General features: G+C 33.0%; 1 protein-coding gene across 2 annotated transcripts in view; it reads right to left on the bottom strand.

The window, feature by feature from the left end:
- Positions 1-21992, bottom strand: part of LOC126674512 (DExH-box ATP-dependent RNA helicase DExH14) — a 31814-nt gene extending 9822 nt beyond the window's left edge. The window contains exons 1-35 of one of the 2 annotated variants that reach the window (XM_050368961.2): positions 21718-21992; positions 21513-21574; positions 21227-21407; positions 20442-20895; positions 20276-20341; positions 19254-19358; positions 18849-19151; positions 17710-17826; positions 16997-17056; positions 15956-16027; positions 15709-15825; positions 15439-15600; positions 15068-15133; positions 14829-14981; positions 14589-14672; positions 14425-14499; positions 14184-14315; positions 14043-14108; positions 10770-10835; positions 10555-10677; positions 9189-9338; positions 7378-7590; positions 6882-7037; positions 6571-6795; positions 6365-6466; positions 6185-6265; positions 5973-6053; positions 5473-5676; positions 5204-5320; positions 4979-5101; positions 4747-4836; positions 4518-4643; positions 4344-4406; positions 3488-3576; positions 2354-2444 (exon numbers count right to left, since the gene is read on the bottom strand). In XM_050368961.2, the coding sequence (XP_050224918.1) occupies positions 2354-2444; positions 3488-3576; positions 4344-4406; positions 4518-4643; positions 4747-4836; positions 4979-5101; positions 5204-5320; positions 5473-5676; positions 5973-6053; positions 6185-6265; positions 6365-6466; positions 6571-6795; positions 6882-7037; positions 7378-7590; positions 9189-9338; positions 10555-10677; positions 10770-10835; positions 14043-14108; positions 14184-14315; positions 14425-14499; positions 14589-14672; positions 14829-14981; positions 15068-15133; positions 15439-15600; positions 15709-15825; positions 15956-16027; positions 16997-17056; positions 17710-17826; positions 18849-19151; positions 19254-19358; positions 20276-20341; positions 20442-20895; positions 21227-21407; positions 21513-21574; positions 21718-21830 (4488 nt within the window). In that variant the 5' untranslated portion in view covers positions 21831-21992. Of the gene's footprint in view, positions 1-2353; positions 2445-3487; positions 3577-4343; positions 4407-4517; positions 4644-4746; positions 4837-4978; positions 5102-5203; positions 5321-5472; positions 5677-5972; positions 6054-6184; positions 6266-6364; positions 6467-6570; positions 6796-6881; positions 7038-7377; positions 7591-9188; positions 9339-10554; positions 10678-10769; positions 10836-14042; positions 14109-14183; positions 14316-14424; positions 14500-14588; positions 14673-14828; positions 14982-15067; positions 15134-15438; positions 15601-15708; positions 15826-15955; positions 16028-16996; positions 17057-17709; positions 17827-18848; positions 19152-19253; positions 19359-20275; positions 20342-20441; positions 20912-21226; positions 21408-21512; positions 21575-21717 lie in introns of those variants that run through there. The other variant, XM_050368962.2, reaches the window with a different exon arrangement.
- Between the last annotated feature and the right edge of the window lie 486 nt (positions 21993-22478).

Genomic DNA, 22478 nt, shown 5'->3' with positions numbered 1-22478 from the left:
ACTCATGCACACAATACTTTACAGCTTGATGCAGATTCAGAATACAGGAATTAGAATTTTAACTTAATTCTGGAATTAAGAGTTTTCTTCTGGATTATTCAGGAAGCTTAAATATTGGTTTGTAAATAGAAATGTTATTAATATTAGTTTCATTTTCCTACCTAAGGATTGGCAGAACTAGTAGCGTTAAGGTTTAACAAAGGCGGTTTTAGATAAAACTGAAAATTAAGTACCGAGTTTTAAGTGTTGACCATAGTGAATAATGAAACTTTAGATGTTGAATTTAAAATTCTGTTTAATAGCTTTAAGCGATAACCAGTGAAAAACATTTTTTTTTCATTAAATATGTTTTAATATTGAAGCTTTTATAAATATGTATAATGAAACTTATAAGCTAATAATTACATTAATAGCTTTAGGCCAATAACACTGAAAAAAGGTATAAAGGTTAAACAAAATTGGTAAACTATTAATGATACTTTATTCATAAATTACAAAATTAAAAAATATAAAGAAATTAATAATTTAATATTTCAATAGAAATTTTAAGTCAATAATTATGATTTACCATTTAAAGTGAATAATTCTAATTTATCATTTTAAGTGGGTTTTGACTTAATTAAATAAATTAAATTGGATTTGATATGTGTTATCAAATACTACTTATTAAAAAGGCTTATCCTCTAGAAGAAAAAAAACCCCACCTTTTAGCCCCAATTCGTTTGCACCCTCACGTTGTCAAACCACCAAATATACTCAAATTACGACCTTTCACATTCAATTGCACCCTCAAACATTAAAATCCACACCTTTTGGTTTTAATTACACCCTTAAGCATCAAATTGACCTTTTTTCCAATACTTCAAATTTTAATAAATATTCTAAAGGGTAATTGATTTTGAAGGTCACTGTATTTTTTAAAAATTGCAAAATGGTGACCGAACTTCAAAATGTAACATTTTGGTTACTATACTATTTTGGTTATGTTAAGATAGAAGGATTTTTGGTCACTGAAGCAAAATATTTCGAGTCGATTTTTTGTTGATTGTGTGTATATATAAAATATAAGGTGTTATTTGTCATGAATAATCAAAATTTGATTACTAGAATTGTATAATTAGACCGTAAAACACGTAAAAACCTCCTAGAATCACAAATTTAAAAGTTAAGTAACCATTTTGTTATGTTTTGAAGTTCGGTCACCATTTTGCAATTCTTGAAAAGTACAGTGACTCTTAGAATCAATTACCCTATTCTAAATGATCCTCATAGTTATAACTAAAACAAAAAAACATCTTCCTTAAATTTTAAAAAATTAATGTTAATTTTTTATTAAATATAAATCAATAAATATATTAATAAATAATTTTAAAAAAATTAAATAATTTAACTAATCTTTTTAAATATAGAATAAAATTTAAAACACGTTCGTCTTCCTCCATGGAAGACAACCTACGAAGAGTTCGTCTTCCTCATTCCTCAGATGAGGAAGACGACTAGTTCGTCTTTCACGAGACGACTAGTTCGTCTTTCACGAGACGAACCCGGAACTTGTTCGTCTTCCTTAAGACGAACGAGTTTTAAATTTTTATTTTATATTTAGAAAATTTATTTTATTTTTTAAAAATTATTGAATATAAATTTTTTTAGCGGGTCGGATAATGGCGACAAAATCATTCAAATATCGGAATATCCTCAATTAATCTTGTAGAGTCGAGGCGGCGTAGTTGCGGATATGAATTTTTATAAAATAAAAAATTACTGTTAAGTTTTATAATTTTTATAAAAGAATAGTTCTATTTTTGTTTTAAGTATAACATTAAGCCCTATTTAGAATACATACTAAAATTTAAACTATTAATTTGAACTTTTTCAAGTGAAAAGAGGTGAATTTGATGCTTGATGTTGCAATTGAAACTGAAAGGTCGTAATTTGGGTATATTTGGTGTTTTACAACGTGAGGGTGCAAATGAATCAGGGCTAAAAGGTGGGAGTTTTTTAAGAGGATAAGCCTATTAAAAAAATTATAATGTAAGTGATAAGTTGGGTTATCAATCACCACCTAAGTCGATGCATGTGCTCTGTTATTTTGAGATTATGAGAGTAATAAAATTTTAGCAAGTTTGGCATTCCAAATTGTGTTGACTCAATCAGCAATCCCTCAACTATGATTGCATTGGGACATATAACCAGCTTCTTGAAAGATGTCCATATAGAAATAACAGGAAAAAAAGGTACACAATCATCAGGGCATGAATTGTGAATATCATATATATATAACATCAGAATGTATATAAAATAGCAATTTCAAATTAGAAGATTATATTCCAAGTGAAACACTGGATCTACTTGCCTGGATATGTACTTCAAGGGGCACAGGCCTCACACTTGGCTTGAAATTGAAGATTCCAATTTCCCCAACCCCCAACCAATCAGCCAGATTACTGAAATACTGAAAAACATAAGGATATGGTTGCAACAGGGTGCCACTAGGACAATAGCACCTTACAGCTTAAGAGTTGATGAATGAACTGAATAGCTGTAAACGTATTGCGCTATAGCTTGATCCAAATTCTCAATTATCTTTCAGACATATTGAAAGTAGTATGGGCCGTATGGCACAATACAACGGGGCCCATTCATTCATTGTATTAAAGGTAAAAAGATATAATAAGAGTACATTTGAAATACAGATACACTAATACCTCCACTCCTTCTACGAAAGGGAGAAAACACACATACAAAAAAGAAATCTAGAAAGTTAATAGCTTACAAAACATGCTTATGAGTAAAAAAAAATTGGTCAGTCATAAGATGTTTCTTCTCTTTCATGAGAAAAAGAGATCTAACAGAATATACCACTGAATTTTTTCACTTCTATGATATATATCATGTTCCCAGGTATACATCAATCAAGAAAATCAACAGTCATATCTTTCTGCCTATTCATATCAACAGGTGTGTGATGGTTACATTCACCTATTGAATCCTGACTAAACTAGAATTCACAGATTTTTCTTATCTTATTTACCTACATATGGCAATGCCAATCTAGCATACGCTTTTAATTTTCTGTACCGCGTGAGATGCAATTAATTGCCGTATTTAGCAAAGATGAAATATTATAAACAAATCATGTGTCAATAGTGATGTGAGGAGGCAGTACTTTCACAATACAACAGCATACTATTACTAACTCAATAAACCCATTTTAAGAACCAATCAGGATTAGTTTAAATATCTTAACTAAATAATAGATTATTGCATCAGTGAAATTAAATATGTGTATGCTAAACAAGGTTAGAAAATAAAACAGTAGCTTTGTTGGGAAATCCCATAAAACAGAAAAACTATGTTATTGTGTGATGGAATTCTAGCTTAAAATTAACAGGTAAAACTCATGTGCCACAAATACTATGAAAACAGAACTTATAACGACAAGACCATCAAGAAACAGTTTTTAGAACTGTGTAAAATATAAACATACCCTGCATTTGCCAAAGCTGTAGAAAGGCCTACAAACCGTAACGGCCGCTCTGTTTGGGATGATATATATCTCATTCTTGAAACAATAACCTGAGAAATTCAGTTCTATAGATGATATCTTCAATACAAACTAAGCAGATTTGCAGATTGAGGAGACAACATGCAGTACTTATTGGTTGTTATGATAAAAAATTAGGCAATGTAGATCCATCTTCCAATTTAGCATCCCAAATCACTAAGAAAATATGCTTTAATAGATACTCCCTCCATCCCATTTAGGAAGTCTCTTGGTACTTTTCTTTTTGTCCCACTTAAGAAGTCTCATTGTACCCTTTTAGCATAATTTCTCATTTGTACCCTTTGTTTTATCTTAATAGTAAAGCACGTTACCAAGACAATTAATGATGTGTACCATTCCAAAGCACAATTAGTAAGAAAAAAAACTATGTTTTATGTCTTCTTAATGTGTGAAAGCAACAAATGGACTTCCTAAACCGGGCAGAGGGAGTATTCTTTTTGATATCCCAAGTACTTCAATATCCCAACCAATTGTCTATGGTCAAAATTTAACACCATGTTTCTAATAATATCAACTAGAACTCGAAAGTATAAAAACAGAATTCTCTCTCTAGTTCTATTGAATGATAAAAATCAAACATTCTTGTTCTTGTACACCTTTTATGTGTTTTGGTGAGTCGGTGACACAATAGAAGATAAGAGATGTGCCGCATCAATAAAAAAAATACTCATTTTAATGACCAAGTACATGAATTTTAGCCATTTGATATTATAAACATAGACCTACAGGCATAAGAGATTAATATAGCTCAAATATAAGAAGCTACTGACATATTTACCTCAAGGATGGGCCCACGATCAGCTCCCAGTAAGTGAATCTCATCCAAAATCATAAGCCCAACCTAATGATGAAAAAATTCCACTCCTAGAATTAGGTATGAAAATGTTGACAATTGATAAATATGGAAGAAAATCTACTATAAAAAAAATTCCCAGATATTAAATAAATGCACCTTTGTCACATAACTTCGACTATGCCAATTACGACTGATGCCATCCCACTTTTCAGGGGTAGATATAATAATGTCTGCTGACAAGAGGGCCATCAAGTCTGGAGTATAATCTCCAGTCATTTCCACCTGTCCATTCCAGAACATGCATATATTCACATTATAGAATATTATGTATGCATGAAGAGATGAAAACATGCATAAATATCATCTAAGAAACTAGTTTCATCACCATCTTTTTCCCAAGACGAGAGACGAGACCTTTTCTCCAGTCATTCATTCTCTCCCGTACAATGGCCTTCAGAGGAGCTATGTAGATAACCTGCATTCACGGCAAATCATTAAGCAAAATTTACTTGAGTGATACACCCCCACAATTTGCAGGACTAGGCGGCCTAATTATGTTAAAAATCTTAAAAATAGTGGGGACAGGTATAAGATTAATAACAAAAAAAAATGAAAACCTTCATATCCGGCTGTGTATTGAAGAGGCGAAGCATAGCAAGTTCTGCAGATATAGTTTTCCCACTTCCTGTGGGAGCTCCTAACAGAACATTGTTGTCTGTGTGAAAGAGAACATGAAAAATCTGCAATATCCAAACAAAAGGATACTTTAACAGACGCACAATAGTTTAATCGCTAAACACAGCAGTGAACAATCTAAACTAACAAAAGTAGGAGTTTTGTACCTGTGTCTGTATAGGATTGAAATGTGAGAATTTGTATAGGGCTTCATATGTATTGTTTCCAAGTGCGGTCACAGGCAGAGGTTTCAGATCTAAAAGTTCTGTGTGTGTAGTACGGGCCTGAACAAAGCATGATCTTATATGAGACTGATTTTTAAAATTAAAAAGGTAAAAAATTAAAAGGGAAAATGAAAGAGTAAGTGGTAGGGGGTAAAAGAGATTAAGATTGTGAAAGATCTAGAAAACAAGTTGATGAAGCAAAATGCATGCACCTCGGGCAGTGCTAGATTATGGAATGAAATAGCATACAAAGCTTCTGCTTGCAGCCAAGAGTCGGAAACAGCATGAATGTAGTATTGCGGTGGATGTGGTTCAAAAATCGGGACAGTAAATGTGAGCTTCTGAGGTTCTCCTCGTGCCGTGCGCTTTGTCAAAGTGAAAAGCTCCGAATGATAGATGTGATCGTTCTCAGAATCCTGTATAAATTGTCCATTTTCACTCAATAATAATGAGAAACTAATATGCATCTGATCTTAATCAGCATTCAACTTAGCCAAACCTAGTAAAAAAAACTAACTGTAAAAGACTACACAGCCACAGAAAAGTACACCACAAACAAAAGAACTGCCATAGAAAGTTCAGGTTTGTAATGAAATGAAACTGAGTGAACCTAAGGGACCCAGTTGTAACAATTTTAAAGAAAATTCACATTTAACTAGAAAGTGAAAAGGACTGCTCTGTCTCAACAAGAGGAATGAATTCATGTCATCACCTCAACAAGAATCCACCAACGCTGTGCAGCACCATGGAAACGATCTTTCCATATGAAATCAGGAGTTATGATCAAATCAACCTGAAAAAATGTAATACCCGTCATAGTATCGCAATAATGCACATTCTCGGATATCTATCTAATATATATATATATATATGGGGGGGGGGGGGGGGGGGGGGGGGAGGGAGGGAAAGGCACATTAAGACTACCTTCAGAACAGTTCTGGTGATTGGACTTATAGTTGCCGATAACTGGATCCATGGGAAATATCCTAAATTTTGCTTAACCAACTTCCATCAGGCCCACCAAGGGAAAAAAAAGTTAACTAACCAAAAAAGGTATAAACAAATTTGAAATTAAGGAGCATTATCAATTATAAATGGAAATACCTTCCCTCCAAGAGGATAACGAAGAAGTGCTCCAATATCTTTTTCCTCCATCTCCTGCAGACGATCCAAATCAGCTCCCCGTTCTTCAAGCTTCCGTAATATCTGCCAAGTTAAAACGTAACATCAGAGTGATATCCTACACCAGGTAGGGTATCACCAGATAAAGCAAATGATTGGAAAAAAATAAAGAAGTAAACTAGACAAACTTCTGGCGAAAGATCCTTGTCAAATTGTCTAAGGGGATGCTGATGAGGCCAAATTTGGCGATCTACAGCCTTGCAATATTCTAACATGAACAAACACATCTCACTCCAGCCTCTGCGCAAGCAAATCTCAAACAATGCACGCATTATACGAGCCAAGCTTGCACTTATATAAGCAGCATCAGAGACTAATGAAAAACTATCGATTGAACCACGAGATATGTATAGCTGCAAATTTACAAAAACAATGTATCATACATTAGTGTGTTTTTAACTCTGGAAGGCAGTATCAAAAGTTGAGAAGAAGCTAAAACCTGAATGAGAATTGAAATTTTTCCGTGTTTATTTGAAGGACCACCCCTAACTTCTAGAGGGCATGATGTGCGCATCAACATCTCAAGCTCATTCTGCTCCTCCTCTCGAAGAACAATATTATCAAATTCAGAGGAATGGGCAACCATGTTGATGATCTGCAGTGGCAATAATAAAACAACATCAATGCAATTTAATAGCAATGATTAAGAAAACGATTACTCAGGAAGACAGAGGAGGGAGGGAAGCATAATCCCAAGAGTATTGAGTAAGTGATGATTAAAAAATTATCAATGCTATGATCTCATAGATAATACACTGGAAACTCATCACTAAAGCGTTTCCTATTTGCAGTTGTAGTATAATCATCCTGATTCCTGAATTACTGATAGCCTAAATAGTTTTCTATAAAATCAGAACAGTTTAAAAGTAACCTAAGTAAACTCGAGCAACATAAATTTATGTAAACACAGAAAATTCTAAGCTCAGAATATTAACCTCGGAATCATTCATGTGATGTCTCAACATCTCATTGTAAGTTTCAACACTAGAATATTGGATATAAAAGTGGCTGGCTATGCGACCAAGTTCTGTACAATAAAAGTTGCCGCTTTTCTCATCAAACCTCATCATTTTAGCTTTGTCAAGTGAACGTGCAGCATCGGTCACAAGAGATCTCTGCTTTAAACTCAAAGAAGGATCTGCAATAGCCTGTCAAATACAGGATGTATGTGTAAGCATAAGTTCAGCTTTTAGGATCATATATAAATTTTATTTGACACTATGTTATGTAATGAAGTTCTATGCAGCATCTCACACTTTAGACAAACTAGGGATTGCACGTGGGCGCTTTTGGGAATCCCATCCCCATTTAATTGATAAGGATAAAATCCATCCCCATTTAATTGATAGGGATAAAATCCATCCCCAACCCAATGCGATTCTTCATACCCATGGGGATCTCCATCGTTGTTTAACTTCTAGATATGACATTTTTTTTAGATTAAAGACTTGAAATGTTTTAATAATAATCCATATCATTAAAAGATGCCCTAACTATTTTAAAAAATATCTAATTTAAATTATAAAAAATACATTTTTTTTATTTCAAAACATGAAAATACATTTTTAATTTTTTAAATTCAAAAAAACTACAACTAAACACTAAACTAAAATGCATATTCTAATTTTTTTTATCTTTTAATCACTATATAAATATATACAATATTTTATTTTTATTATTAAATTTATACTAATAAAAATTTAAATCGAATAAAAGTATAAATTTTATATAAAAAAATTAATAATAATATATGTATATACATTGGGTCCCCATGGAGACGGGAATGGAAATTCCCCTTCCTCTCCCCATCCCTGTAGATAGGGAATGAACTTCCATCATTCCCGTACCCATGGGGTTAATTAATGGGGAATCCCCACCCCATTAGGGGCAAATCTCCATGAAGAATGGGGAATCCCTCCCGATTGTCATCCCTAAGACAAACAAAGAGATCGGAAAAAAAAATCTTGCATATTTCAGAGTTCCTTAATTCGAGCTTAAAACGACTTCCTCACCCAAACAACCAAATGAATGAATTAAAACAGGAAGAAAGAAGAAGTTTATATCAAGGACGATTAAATGTATTCTTACATAGCAGAATATAAGTATGAGATGATTGTATTAAGTGCATCTAAATTTTTTTTTAAATGTCCAACTTTTTTCTTTGAAAATTAAAAAATGGTCAAAATGGGGTGAGCTCACCATTACAGATCTTCATGAAAAAGGCTACAATTACAATGTCCACAAGTAAGTTGGAAACAAATAACTATCGGTGATTCAGCATTCATACACTATGTGAGCTGGGCAAGGGCCTAGGCCTCACTATTCATCTAGGGATTCAGCTCTGAAATGAACATCATGTCAACATAATGATTGCTTCTACAAAATATGAGCCCTCCCAAAAAGCATACTTTCAAAAATTTAAACTGCATTGCCTTGTCTAAAAACTACTAAGACCTTTGGGTGCATTAATCTATTATAACCATAGTTGTCAGATCAAGATTCGAATTGAGAATCGAATTCTTATTATACAATTGACACGTTTTCTTTACGAGTCGTACGAGTAAAGTCATGAGACGTACGAGTCTAACAATAATGATTATAACCCATTGAAGAGCACATGTGAACATGAGTAAATAAGAGAGATTAACCAATTCAATAATGCTATATCATATGAACACCATTTAACTAAATACTTTTAGGACATGGAATATACAATGAGCTTCTAGCTTAGCAAAATGTTAAATACCTCATCCCATCCAATACCATATGCCAATGGATTCTGCCTCATCCTGATGAAAAGATAAGTATACCCGAGCCAAGCACATGCTTCTTTGACATTAGTAACAGTACCTAATGCCACCTCTGCATTTAGATTGTCTTTTAAAGAGCTAATAAACTGAAAACGCAAAGAAAATTGTACATTAAGAACGAGGAATGAGAACCCTTTATTAAGAATATTGAATTCAAACAAGTTGCCAACAAGCACAAACTGATAGTACATTGAAATAATAAACACAAATGACAATGTTTACTAGGGGTGTGCAAAAACCGACCGAAAAGCTGAACGGAACAGACAAATCCAGTTCGGTTTGCTTTGATATGATAACAAAAATTCGGATGTTCGGTTCTATTTGGTTTTGACCTTAAGTTTTAAGGTAAACCAAATCGGAAATAACCGAACCGAACCAATTCGGTTTGATAAGTTAAACTTTCTCATAAATTTGGCTTGATTCGATTTTGGAAAAAGGGAAATTTTGGTTCGGTTTGCTTTGAACATACTACAGACCCCTAATCTCAAGGCAAATATACCAACAGGAAAAATCATTAATATTTCTACATTACTGAACAATAATATAAACCAAACATTTAGCTTCTAACTGATCTGACGATGCAGCATGAGATTTCTATTTCTCTGCGCACATCACTTTACATATTGGTTTACCACTTTTTGCAGATTTCTTATGTCAAATCGGAATTATTTTGTGCATTTTCGTTGGATTTGTGGTATTCAAAGTGAAACAAGAGTTTAAAACAACTAGCTAGCTCTGTAAGTAAACAGGCTGCAAATAAAAAATAATGTCATGGTTAAAATCAAGTAATGTTACAGACTTACAGTAAGCATAACTCATTTTGTATATATTGGGGACTTAGACGTCCAAAATACATTGGTAAGCAAATCCATCGAAGCAATAGCTAAGCTCTTGCCATAAAATAAAAGATCAAAAACCTCCAGCATACCCACTATAAAGTTAACATCAGACAGATTACAATAAATAAATCCAAGAAAGAAAGCCCATCCTGCAATTTCACAGCAAAAGTGGATAGAAAGGTTCAAGAATCCATGTAAAACATAGCCATGAGTTTGTATCAAAACATCAAACTAGTTTGTTCCACTCTCAGGTTTAGGAGAACTCCAAAAACACAGATGATTTTCCACATTTGGCAAGGGAAAAAAACATTTTCCTTAGCATCAAATTTGGCAAGGGATAAACCCTTCCCATAGCATTCCAATTTAAGACAATTGAATATCATAATTAATTGAATGATATATGATGAAGAATGTGCATCTTAAATCTCCAATAAATTTCAAAAATTAAGCAACTTAAAACTACCTGACTTTCAATGGGAAGTTGACTTGTAAGCAATCTCAAATAGTAGGCCAGCTTGTCATGAGATGTGATTATAATGCCTTCACCACTCTTGTCAAATTGAGGTCTCCCAGCCCTTCCAAAGATCTAATACAGTAACAAAATAAGAGCAATTACAATAACCATGTAACATATGCAAGTAGTATTTAAGAAACATTTAAAGGATTTTTTGGTCTAACTTGCATAACATCAAGCATGCCTAGGTCTCGCCAGCCACCAGCCTTTGGATCATATATTTGGGTCCCCTGTAGAATAAAAAGAGATGGGATTAATTAAAACAGCAAATTAAAACCATCAGATGCTTTTTCCAGTATAAGAACCATAAGCCACTGAAAACTATATCTGAATATCTCAGACCAATGATAACGCAACAGTTTTGAGCACAAATATACAGAATCTAGAAAGTTATTGATGATTATTAAATATTATTTTGAGACATATTTTGTTAACTGGTCTCTCTTTCTCTAAGTACAATGGACCACATTGCATTTAGGTATTGCATCAACAAAAAGTAAACAATTCTGCTCCACCAGCTGAAAGGAAATATTATTTGGTAGTATCATTTTACTTTGAGTCTGAAAGAAGACGGTAAAATATGTCAATAGCTAAATAATCCTGGTTGCACTTTGTATATTCCAGTGTTACCAAGGGCGTGGTACCATTTGGGTCGTGGAATAGAATATGCCACTTACCATATATAAGATCCTCTAAGGGTGGCATTAGTTCATATACCAATCCTGGTTGTGGTATGATGAATTGTATTTATTTGGTTCGCTAGTGGTTAAATACTCTAAATTTTAGTGATATAATGAAGTATGAAATAAATTTTGAGTGAATAACAAATAAATTATAATTTTTAAGAATTTGTATTATTATATATATTTAAATACTACTCTCTCCGTTTTGTTTTAAAATAGTTGTAGCTTTAGCCATTCTCCCACAAATTAAAAAATTAATAAATATGTCTAAATTTATAAACATTTTTACTAAATTAACCTCTTCTTGAGACTTGTTGATATTTATGATTATAACTCTTTATTTGTATTTTGTATTCTTTCAATGAATTAATAAGGGATACATGAAAAAATAGCAATAACTGTTTTATTGGTATTCTAAAGTGACAAGAATTATGAACCAAAAAAATTTCTCTAAAGCGACGACTAATTTTAAAATGGAGGGAGTATAAAACTATACTCCTACTGTTTTAATTTAGTTGTCCATTTAAGAGAATGAATTTGTATATAAATAGATAACAATTTAGGATTTCTAGATGATTTTTATAATTGTATTTCAAATTTGTCCTTATTAAATCACTCCATTAAATAGGTAATTTAATTTCCAAAGCTCAACTCTTCACTAATTGAAAAAATAGGGTTATATTAGTCTTAAGATCTGCAATGTAAGACAAAAAAAACCACTTTCCTTTTTTTCACTTTCTTAATAATAGCAACTTAACTTAAATAAACAACTAAATAAATCGGATCGAATATATTTTAATTGTAATGGAAAGTCTTACTAATTGAAGAATTTTGTCTGTCATGATGAAGTTATAATATTATTTACTCTAGATAATTAGTAAACTGAAAGGGGAAGAAAAATATACGTGTCATAAAATTCAACTCGAACATAATTGAAAGAATATCAAACCCAGTAAAATAACTAAACCCAATCATTCTTTTTTAACTCTAGCTTTAACATGTCTACTTATGTCTGCTTACATACTGTTTGGATTGGGAGTAGGGTAGGATTGGGAAAGGCTGCACTGGGTTGAAAATTCTCAACCACTAGTTGAGAAAAAAAATGTTTAGGGTGTACGAGTCTCTTGTCAACCCACTGATTTGGTGGGTAGGAAAAAAAATGGCTAGTATTTTTATTTAAATGACTACAATGTCATAAAAAAAATTATAAAATTTTTTATTTACCCAAACAAATAAGAACTCTAATACTAACTTTACATATACTTAAGTTCTATTTAGTTTAACTAAACTTCAAAAAATCTCTCAAAAAAATCTTTATCAAAAAAAAAAATCAAACAAATTAATTATATATTTAATATTTTTTATCGTTGTTTAAAGTTAGATATTATGAAATAATATTAAAATATTTTTTATATTATCTGCTATTTTTATTATTTTATCTGAATAAATTATATATTGAATATTATATAATTTTTTTAATGAATTAATGAATTAAATACTTTGCAAAGATATTTATAACCACTCATCTAAATTTAATCAAAGGGTATTTTTATAATGTTCACGTTATTATATTTTACTAACCCATAACGTTCACGTTATTATATTTTACTAGGCTTAATTCCTTAAAAAACCTCCACCTTGCATTTTTTTTTCGTTTATACCCTGACCTTGTAAAAACACCATTTGTACCCAATTTTGAGTTTTTATGTTTCATCTCTACCCAAAAACATTAAATTGTACTCTTTTCATTTGAAAAAGAGTTTAAAACAATCCTTCATTTTTAACTTATATACTAATTAGATATTAAAATTATTAATAGTACAAAAATACCATCTTCTTCAAAAAATTAAAAATAATAATAATTTTTTTAAATTTTTTTAAAAATAATTCCGAATTTTTTGTTTATTTTTTTAATTTTTTTAAAAAATATTTCTGACAAAAAAATTAAAAATAATAATAATTTTTTTATTTTTTTTATTTTATATAATTAAAAAAATTAATTAATTATTTGAATATATTTGATCATTTTTTAAGTTTAAGGATTTATTTGTATTTTTAAAAATAGAAAAAAGTATGTTTTAACTCTTTTCTAAATGAAAAAAGTACAATTTAATGCTTTTGGGTAGGGATGAAACATAAAAACCCAAAATTGGGTACAAATGGTGTTTTTACAAGGTCAGGGTATAAACGAAAAAAAAGTGCAAGGTGAGGGTTTTTTAAGAAATTAAGCCTATTTTACTAACCCATACTGTGTTACTTTTCTCCCAAACCGAAAAGGGTTAAAAAAAATCAAATCCTTACTTTACTTTATATTACTTTATAAACCCATCATTTCCTTTATTTATTATTTCCCAAACACATTGTTATTTTCTAACCTAAACAGCACCCACCATCTCTATTTTCTTGTTATGTATGACATCCTCCCTCTTCTCTTGTTTCCTTCTCCTTCCACTTCATTGCTTGTTATGTTTATAATAAGAGAATATAAAAAATAAAGAAACTTCAAGGTAAAATATACAGTTGTCCTCTCCTCGTCTACCATCTTTTCGTTAATTAATGGATTGCTTATTTTAGAATTCCATGACCGTTCTATGGCGTTCATGGTACCCTAACATACCACAAATTCCAAGGCACGTTCCAATTTGCTGTATGATAGAGGGTTGAGCAAAGAAGGTAACTTCGGTATATTCAGGCAGTTGTTCAATTTCTGTTTAACAATTAAATCATTTACAAGAATGACTAATATGCACCAACCTTAATTACAACAGTGTGAGCCGGAAGATTTACACCCCATGCCAAAGTTGCTGTACAAACAAGTACCTGAAAAAACGAATAGAACAACATCAGAAAAATAAACAAGTCTACTTCAAGAGTGCTAAGCTGGATAAGCTTTACCTTCAACAGTCCATCAGAGAAAAGCCGCTCAGTCAAAACCCTGTCAGCACGTAGCATCCCAGCATGATGAATGCCAATAGCAAACTCGAAGAGTCGGACAACATCTTTGTTTCTAGACTTAACAACATCTTTCTGAAATGCATAAATTAGCAGATTACTGACATCATAGACATAAATTACACTAATGTTACTGTCAAACTGCTTTGCATAGAGCCCGCATAAACGAGGAGGTCTGCCTTACCTTAATTAAATCAAATTGTGGATGTGTGTCATTTCTAAAGAGCTCCAATTCAAAATAATCTCGAGCAAGCTCAACCTATTCGCCATCACAATTCAAGAGATGTTACAAGAAACAGCTACCACAAATAGCATAATAAAATTTAAGAAGCCCGCCAGTAAGCATACTATTTTGTCTGCTGTTTTTACGGTATCCTTTCTTGAATGAACAAAAACCATTGCCTGGTGACCTTGCTTTAATGAATCGACGACCTAGTACAAAAACTACAGTTAGGCCTAACAGCAGCCAATCTCAGAGCAATATTTATTACTTTAAGATATAGAGACAGATATAGAGAGAAAAGAATAACCCACACCCACACGGTAAGAGATATATATCTACAGAAAATGTTATCCACAAATAGATACCTTCCTATAACAAATATCATTCAACAACTCATTGCGGCGTGCAAAGTTCTGCTCACTAATTCCAATGTATTGTTGTGCAAGAGGCACAGGACGATAACTAGAATCGAAGAAGAAGAGCCCTGTCTCAGGATTCACCCTAAGAAATTGAGCAACCTAGACAAATTCAAGAGCAGATGTTTCAAACTTGAGCAGCTAAATTTCAATGACAAAAAAAAGCAACGCATATATTGGAAGAAAACCTCTAAATAGTTGGGTAAAGTGGCTGAAAGTCCAACAATGCGTATCATTGTCTGTGTTGATTCCACCTGATACAGAATAACAGAAAAGAGCATAAAAGAACTAGTTCATTTTGCAATCACTCACAATATTTAGGGAATCTTAAATTGCAAGGGTTCCAAAAGCAAATCATTTGGCTCATGCCTAATACAGATCCTGACAAACATATTTCATTGGAACTGCCATTGGAGATGGACAAAAGCTCATCTTTCATCAAAGATGAACAGTTTTGGCTACATTGGTGGGAATCATGCAAAAGATTGCACAACCTTTCTGAATCAATAGATGAAGTATGTTATATTGTTACCATAATGTTGATTTAAAAAAACTTTACCTGGCGCAGTGTTCTAGCAACAAGTGCCTCTATCACAGGGCCTCTATCATCATTTAAGAGATGCACTTCATCAATGATTAGAAGCTTCACAAGCATTGAAAGCGACATGTCACTGCTTTTACGAGTAATGACATCCCATTTCTCAGGTGTTGTCACTATCATCTGATTCAAAATATTATAACATGGAAAGTGGAAATAATTAGCTCTGATATGTGATACACATTCTGCCAATGCATAATTTAGATACATGACAAGTGGAAAATATGTAACCTGAGTTTCTTGAAGTTCATTCTTAGACAGCTGCATGTCCCCAGTAAGTTCTCTCACAACCATATTCAGTGGAGATAACCGATGGCTAAATGTTGATGTAACCTCTGCAGCTAATGCCTAAGGAGAAACTCGAAAGAAATAAAAAGCTTCACAATCTTAAATCTGCAGGAAAATAGTGCGGGGGATAGGGAGAACAGAATGGGAGAAATAAGAGAAAGATTGCGAATCAGGGGACAGAAGCGTGCACCTTCATAGGAGCAACATAAACTATCTTAAACTCATCTTTGTGCAAGTAACCATCCTTGAAGTGCTGCCCAATCTGGGAGGAAATGAAAACTAAACAATTAACCTAATAAATTCCTAATTATCATAAGTTGCAATGTTACAAGCTGTAGCTTCTAAATTCTACTGCTCAATGCTTTTTAAAAAAAATGACTACATCAGAAATAGCATAATATTAAAAAAAAAATAGTCGACAACAACTATTCTACCTCTAGAAGAAGCTACAATACCGTGTTTTACAGCAAAAATCTATGGTCAGAAGTCAGAACTAGGAGTGAGCAAAGATAACAACCGACCAAATTAACCAACCGAACCGATGACTTTCAGTTGGTTCAGTTTGGTAATAAAGTTTGGGTTTGGTTAGTTTTAGTTTTGATAAAGATCTAGTTTTTGGTTATCAGTTCGGTTTGAGATTTGGATTATCCAAATTAAACGAACAAAATTTGATTTTTTATTAATATTAGTAGTAGTAGTTTTTCCTTTTTTTTTATGTGTTTTAACCAAACCAACCGAATTACCGATCCATTTGATTACGGTTCGGTTTGGGGTTTCAGTAGACCGGTTAACTTGGTTTTCGGATTGTCGGTTCGGTTTGGACCAAACCAACCGAATGTTGACCCTTGGTCAAAACACATTAGAAGTGCCATCGCAAAGAAGAAATCAGAACAGCTCAAAACCTTAGTAGATCAGTTCTTCCATTTTCATGCTTAACTGTATGCTCTCAATATATAGAAACATGACTATCATATTCAATGATTTCCACCATTCAATTGATTAATTGTCCAAGACTTCATTAAGAGGTACCCTCAAGCATTAAACCGGCTAATGGCATATCAACCATTAACCTAGAATCCAATGTTTGAGATTGTCCGAACATAATATACATATTCATGTTCACCTAAAACTGAAAGAATCTCAAATCTTCCAACATTAATCATCTAGCACAAGCTGCACAACTAAGTAACATTCCAAAGAACAAATGCCATACAGTCCACTTACTGCATACCTCATGCAAAACGGATATCATGGCTATATTCGTTTTCCCAGCTCCAGTTGGTGCACATACCTGCAACAGAACATATGGTTGACCATTAACCATTGGATGCTCAAAAACAAGTTATTAACTACAACCAAATTTCAATGACAGCAACAACCAATACAATTTAAGAAAATCAAAATCTATGAATACAAAAATACCATGAACTTATTTTCTAAATCTTAATGGAAAATTATACTCCATTGCAGATGTTTCTTCCTCTCTAGTCACTAATAAACCATTTCAAATGTAACAAGTCCTTAAATTTTATCCTTACATCCTTCCTCTTCTAATAGTTAAGTGCCCTTATTTAATTTTTTTTCTCAAATTCAGTTTTTATTACCTTCCAAAGTCCAATAAGCTCTATATTTTTCTATGTTTCTTGGACAGAACAAAATGGACATGAAAATGTCTACTGTATTGGAAGCCTGACTAAGACTCAAATAGCAACCTACTGCTTCGTAGCAGATGCATAAACCTAGTTAAAATATAGTTAAAACTAATTAAAAAAAATGATATATCACCTATAGAGAATAGACCATATTTGATATCGAAAGATTAGATGCTCACATGTGCTCCTTTATACAGTAAGACAAAACTAGGGTCAACTGATTAGCACGGCAACTGAATTCTCTTCATATATGCAGTGAAATACAAGTGAAACCACATAATAGAAGACTCACAAGTATATTCTCATTAGTGTAATAAACTGTTTGAAATATCTGGCTCTGAATACGGTTCAGGGATTTGTATCCCTGAAAAGCAGCTTGGGCAAAATCATCCAACTCCTTAATCTCAATCTGCACATATTATAAGAAATAGAAAATATTAAAACAGATGAAGTTCTTTCTTTTTCTCAAAAGAAAAAAAATTAGAAGAATGAAGATTCAGTAATATTATTAGGGTAACAAGTAACATCGACATGTCTGGGAAAACAACACATAGGATGCACCTTTTATGCTAATCAGAATAAGTGCTCAATAATATATCACGCTTCTCCCTTAATATAGAGAAGGTTTAATGGACATTTTTGTGCCTTCAAGTAATGTTTCTTAAAGTACCTCCTGAAAGAAAGGATACTAATCATTAATCTAGGTGTAAAACAGGTGACAAAATTTTAAGGTAGTTTCTGCAATCCAATTCGCAGGCCCTATTTTCTAAAGGGAGCCAATCTTCCCTGCTTATGCAAATACAAGTTCCCAAATGGTCTAAAACTGAGATGCATACACCTCAAACCAGCTTCCAAACTGCATATCCAACGCCCCTGTTTACTTTCAAAATGATCCAATAATTGTTCTCCCAACACATTATTTTGTTTTTGGTCAAAAATATACGATATAACTTCACTGTCTTAGGATAAAAAGGAAAAATAGAAATAGTGCAACAATTATAAAGGTAACAATCATAGAGAACGAAAACTTATATCTTATACTTTCATGTGGTCTGCCTTTGTACGTAGCAAACATAATGTAGCTATATAGTTTTATCATATCAGGAATAGTTAGAAACTCTTTCATCAGATAAGAATCATCTTGCTATGTGCTCTTCCTTCTTCCATACTGAAAAACTTATTTATTCCACCTCAAATCAAAGGTGACAATCTCCATAAATTTTTAACAGCTTATCGATGGAAGAATCTAGTGACTCGGTGAAAAACAATAAAAAGCAAAGGCAACTGTTTTGTTTTCCAGCAAAAAACCTTCTCTCTTACTATCATATTATTTCTGCCTTTTAATAACATCATCATAAAACCAGAAACTCTTACAAAATAATGAGAAATGATGAAGCATGATTGAAATAAATCTTCTTTACAAGAAATTACCAGTTTCTCTCCAGGTTTCATTTGTGCAGTTGGTGTTGGAGGGATAATAACTTCCTCATAGCCATCGCAATATTTCTTGGTAGTACCTTGAGGAAGAGCAGTTACCGACATTGAGTGGTGCCCTGGGCCATGCCCAATTAGATTATCAATTGGTTTTTTTCTTTCACTTGCTTGAAGTAAAGAAGAAAAATTTCCAGCTGATGCATCATTATCAATTCCGTGTTCGGCTCCACGTCTATGTCGCTTTTCCTCCTTGCGCCGAAGTTTATCAATTTGCCTTTCAGTTTCTGTTTGGACAGTAACCTAAAACAGAGGCTGAAATGTCATCTTTTAACAAAAATTAACATTCAAATGACTAAATTATAATTGCATTTAATCATGTGCACAAAGCTATATTGATGATACCTGGGTGCCATAACTAGGCATACGTGATTGAGTGCTTGAAATCGTTTTGTCTGATTTCAATACTGACAATCCTTGATGGATAGCATCAACAAGTTCTTTGCGATGCTGGAAAAAAAAATGTCAACAATAAAAAAAGGAATATTTCATTTTAGAATCTGATACATCATACACTGAATAAGATGTATAATTGTTCGTGTAGATTAGGGGTGTGCAAACGGTTATTAAGTTCAGTTTGGAAGTGAAAATATCAAAGCTGATCGGTTTTTAAGAGATTAAAAACCCAACCCAACTTTAGGGATAAGTTTGGCTCGGTTCAATCGATTTTTGGTTTTATCGAAACAGAAGAGTAATTGTTCTTTTAAGAAAAATACAGATAAAAACTAAAATTAATTAAAAAATTGAAAGATATTAAATTTAGAAATCAAAAATCTAAATCAAATTGTAACGTATTATATTTTAGCGTTTAAACACATAAGAAAATAACATGTTTTTTTTGAAAATTAATGTTAATTTTAGAAAAATTATTATATATTTTTACAATTCGGTTTTGTGGTTTTCTGCTTTTTGGATTTTTTTGAAATTTTTAAACTTAAAAACTGAAATGAATTCTTTAAAATTTATAAACCAGACAGACCATTATTGGTACGGTTCGGTTATCAGTTAGTTCGGTCAGGTGCACACCCTAGTGTGGACTTGGAGGCATGTAATTGTGAGAAAGAGAGCTGAAAATGACAGTTTAAGTTCAGAAGTTTCAGCATGTTAATTAGCCCTCCTTCCTAGGCTACCAATAATAACCTTTCACATTGTTAAAATTGAAATCGATACCATTCAATTTGTGAGGAAACCATCAAAAGTTAGAAAAGAAAAAAGTCAATTCAAATTTTTGTAGCTTACTGCCAAAAAAAAAAATTACAGCCCTTTAAAATAACATCACCATGTCAGATATCAAACCAAAAATAATACATATATGACTAATAGCATCCATTAGTTATAAGTAGCTAAATACTTGTTAATATCCTCACCGACATTAGGTCTTGAACAATTTCAAATGCGCTATCTCCGACGAGATCCAACAAATCACTAGCTGTCTAGCAGGCGGAAAGAAGGAAAAAAGTGTTAAGTACTCTGTTGTAGAGAAAGGAATGCTCAATGTTAACGAATTCAGCCAAAACAACTGTGAGCCATTACCTCCTCACCAGGCTTATCTGAATCGAGTACACGGCATATAGCCATTGCAAGATCATCTCTGGAAAGTTGTGAAGTGCTTTCTCTAACAATATTATCGCACGCATCTCTTAACCAGCTTAAATCAAATTTCCCACCATTAGCAATAGAATGATTGTGTTCATAGTCCCTATGATCATACCATCCTTCCTGAAATGCAGAAGAAGGTCCAGCACTTTCCTCACCCAATAGTTCCCCATCCTCCAGAGTAACATCCACCAAGAACCTGGCTGGAGCTTCAAAAGCAAGGTCAGCACCAAATTCCAGATTATCACTGCTCCCGTTCACATGGCTTTCTGAAACAAGTGCAGCCATATGGTTGCTTGGTTGCAAACTGGAAAGTCTCTGAGCTAAAGTGGCAACTTTCCCAAGATTAGCATCTGAAACTGCATGACCAATAATTTTCTGCAATTCTGATCTGCATTCCAGCATTACTAACCAAATCATTAACTCATTAATACACGTTACCATCTTATTATAAAATGTTAATCATAAAAAAATCCAACACAAATCAGGTGCACCGCAGTCATTGTATTCAGAAAATCACATTGAGAACCACATATACAAGCACTTATTGGTCTTATATGAAAACTAAACTTCCAGTAAAAGCATCAAACGAACCTCAATGCTGATTTCTCAAAGTACAAGCTATGAAAACGCTGAGTTCATCTCACAAGCTATGGCATTCATAAACCACATGCAAATAGGCAAATTTAATAGCAATTTAATAAGAGATACAAAATCCTTACTTATTATCGAGAATATTGGACTTAACAGTAGCCTCCTCATTATATTCTGTCCCTGGTCCAGCAAACAGTCGAAAAGCAGTTAACGCTACCTCACGAAACTCCTCGGAAGGCACTTCTCCATCAATTAACTCCACAACAGCCGCCGTAAACTGCTTGTAAGCTTGTCTCACTTCCGTTGAAGCTGTTCAACAAATTCCAACCGAAATAAGAAAAAATAACATTTAAATAACCTAATTCAGTATTACATACATACACAATTTACATGACAATTGTATAATAATAGTACCTTCTTCCCATCCATCAACTATCTTCCTAGCAAGCTCCGATTCATTAAGTGAATTTGCATCTCTACATCCACCATAAAATAAAAGCAAATAAAACACAATCAGCTAACAAATTAAGTCATGCAATGTGAGTGTTTATGTGTTTTTCTTGTCATTTTTTATCATAAACTCTACGAAAACTGAAATTCATAATTTTAAATAAATTACTTGCGAGGCTTGAATACACTGTTCTGGAGAATGAGTTTGCGGTCGAGATAGGCTTGATCGACGTCGAACGGTTCTCTCAGAGAGCTTGTCAAGCGAGGCAGTTGCATAAGCATTTTTTTAGTTTGCTCTACACGGAGGATTCCTTTGCTGAAACCCTAGAAATTATGAGAAATTGGAATTAGTAGAAACGAACGGCGGGAACTAGTGACCGTAGTGTGAGGTATTTTTTGCAGGTCTGCTTGGTTTTTCTACTTGTGTAGGGAGTGAGAGAAACGGAAGAGCAAACGGTATGGGTATTATCTGGGTTTTAGGGCCTTTGGGCTTAACGGTTATTTCGTCTGCTGAGCGTGGGACACAAGTTCGCGCGTTTCGTCCTTTCAAGCCACGTCATACAAAAAAAAGGAAATTAGGCCCAGTACTACTAAAAGCCTAATTAATCTCACTTACACGGCTCCGCATGTTTCCTTGCAAAAATACTCCACTCTTTCTTCCTCCTTTCTTCTTTACCTTTCATTTAATTTTTTCACTGTTGAAAATATTGAAAAGTACGATTTGTGAGGAGAGATGGGTCGTGAGGACTCACAAGCCTTTTTTGGTGCGATAATTCTTCCGGAGATTCTTCAATTAAGGATAATTCAGCTGTCACACCTTTCCACGCATCTAACCGTTGGCAACTTCACTTCAATTCCAAGAAAGAGTCTCCACAGCTAAAACACATTTCTAATTCATTGGAATTTGAATCTGGGTTTTTCATATTTTTA

The sequence above is a fragment of the Mercurialis annua genome, linkage group LG3 (genome assembly GCF_937616625.2).
Source record: "Mercurialis annua linkage group LG3, ddMerAnnu1.2, whole genome shotgun sequence".
NCBI lineage: Eukaryota > Viridiplantae > Streptophyta > Magnoliopsida > Malpighiales > Euphorbiaceae > Mercurialis > Mercurialis annua.
The sequence above is the reverse complement of the archived record's forward strand: the minus strand, read 5'-3'. Positions and strand labels throughout refer to the sequence as shown.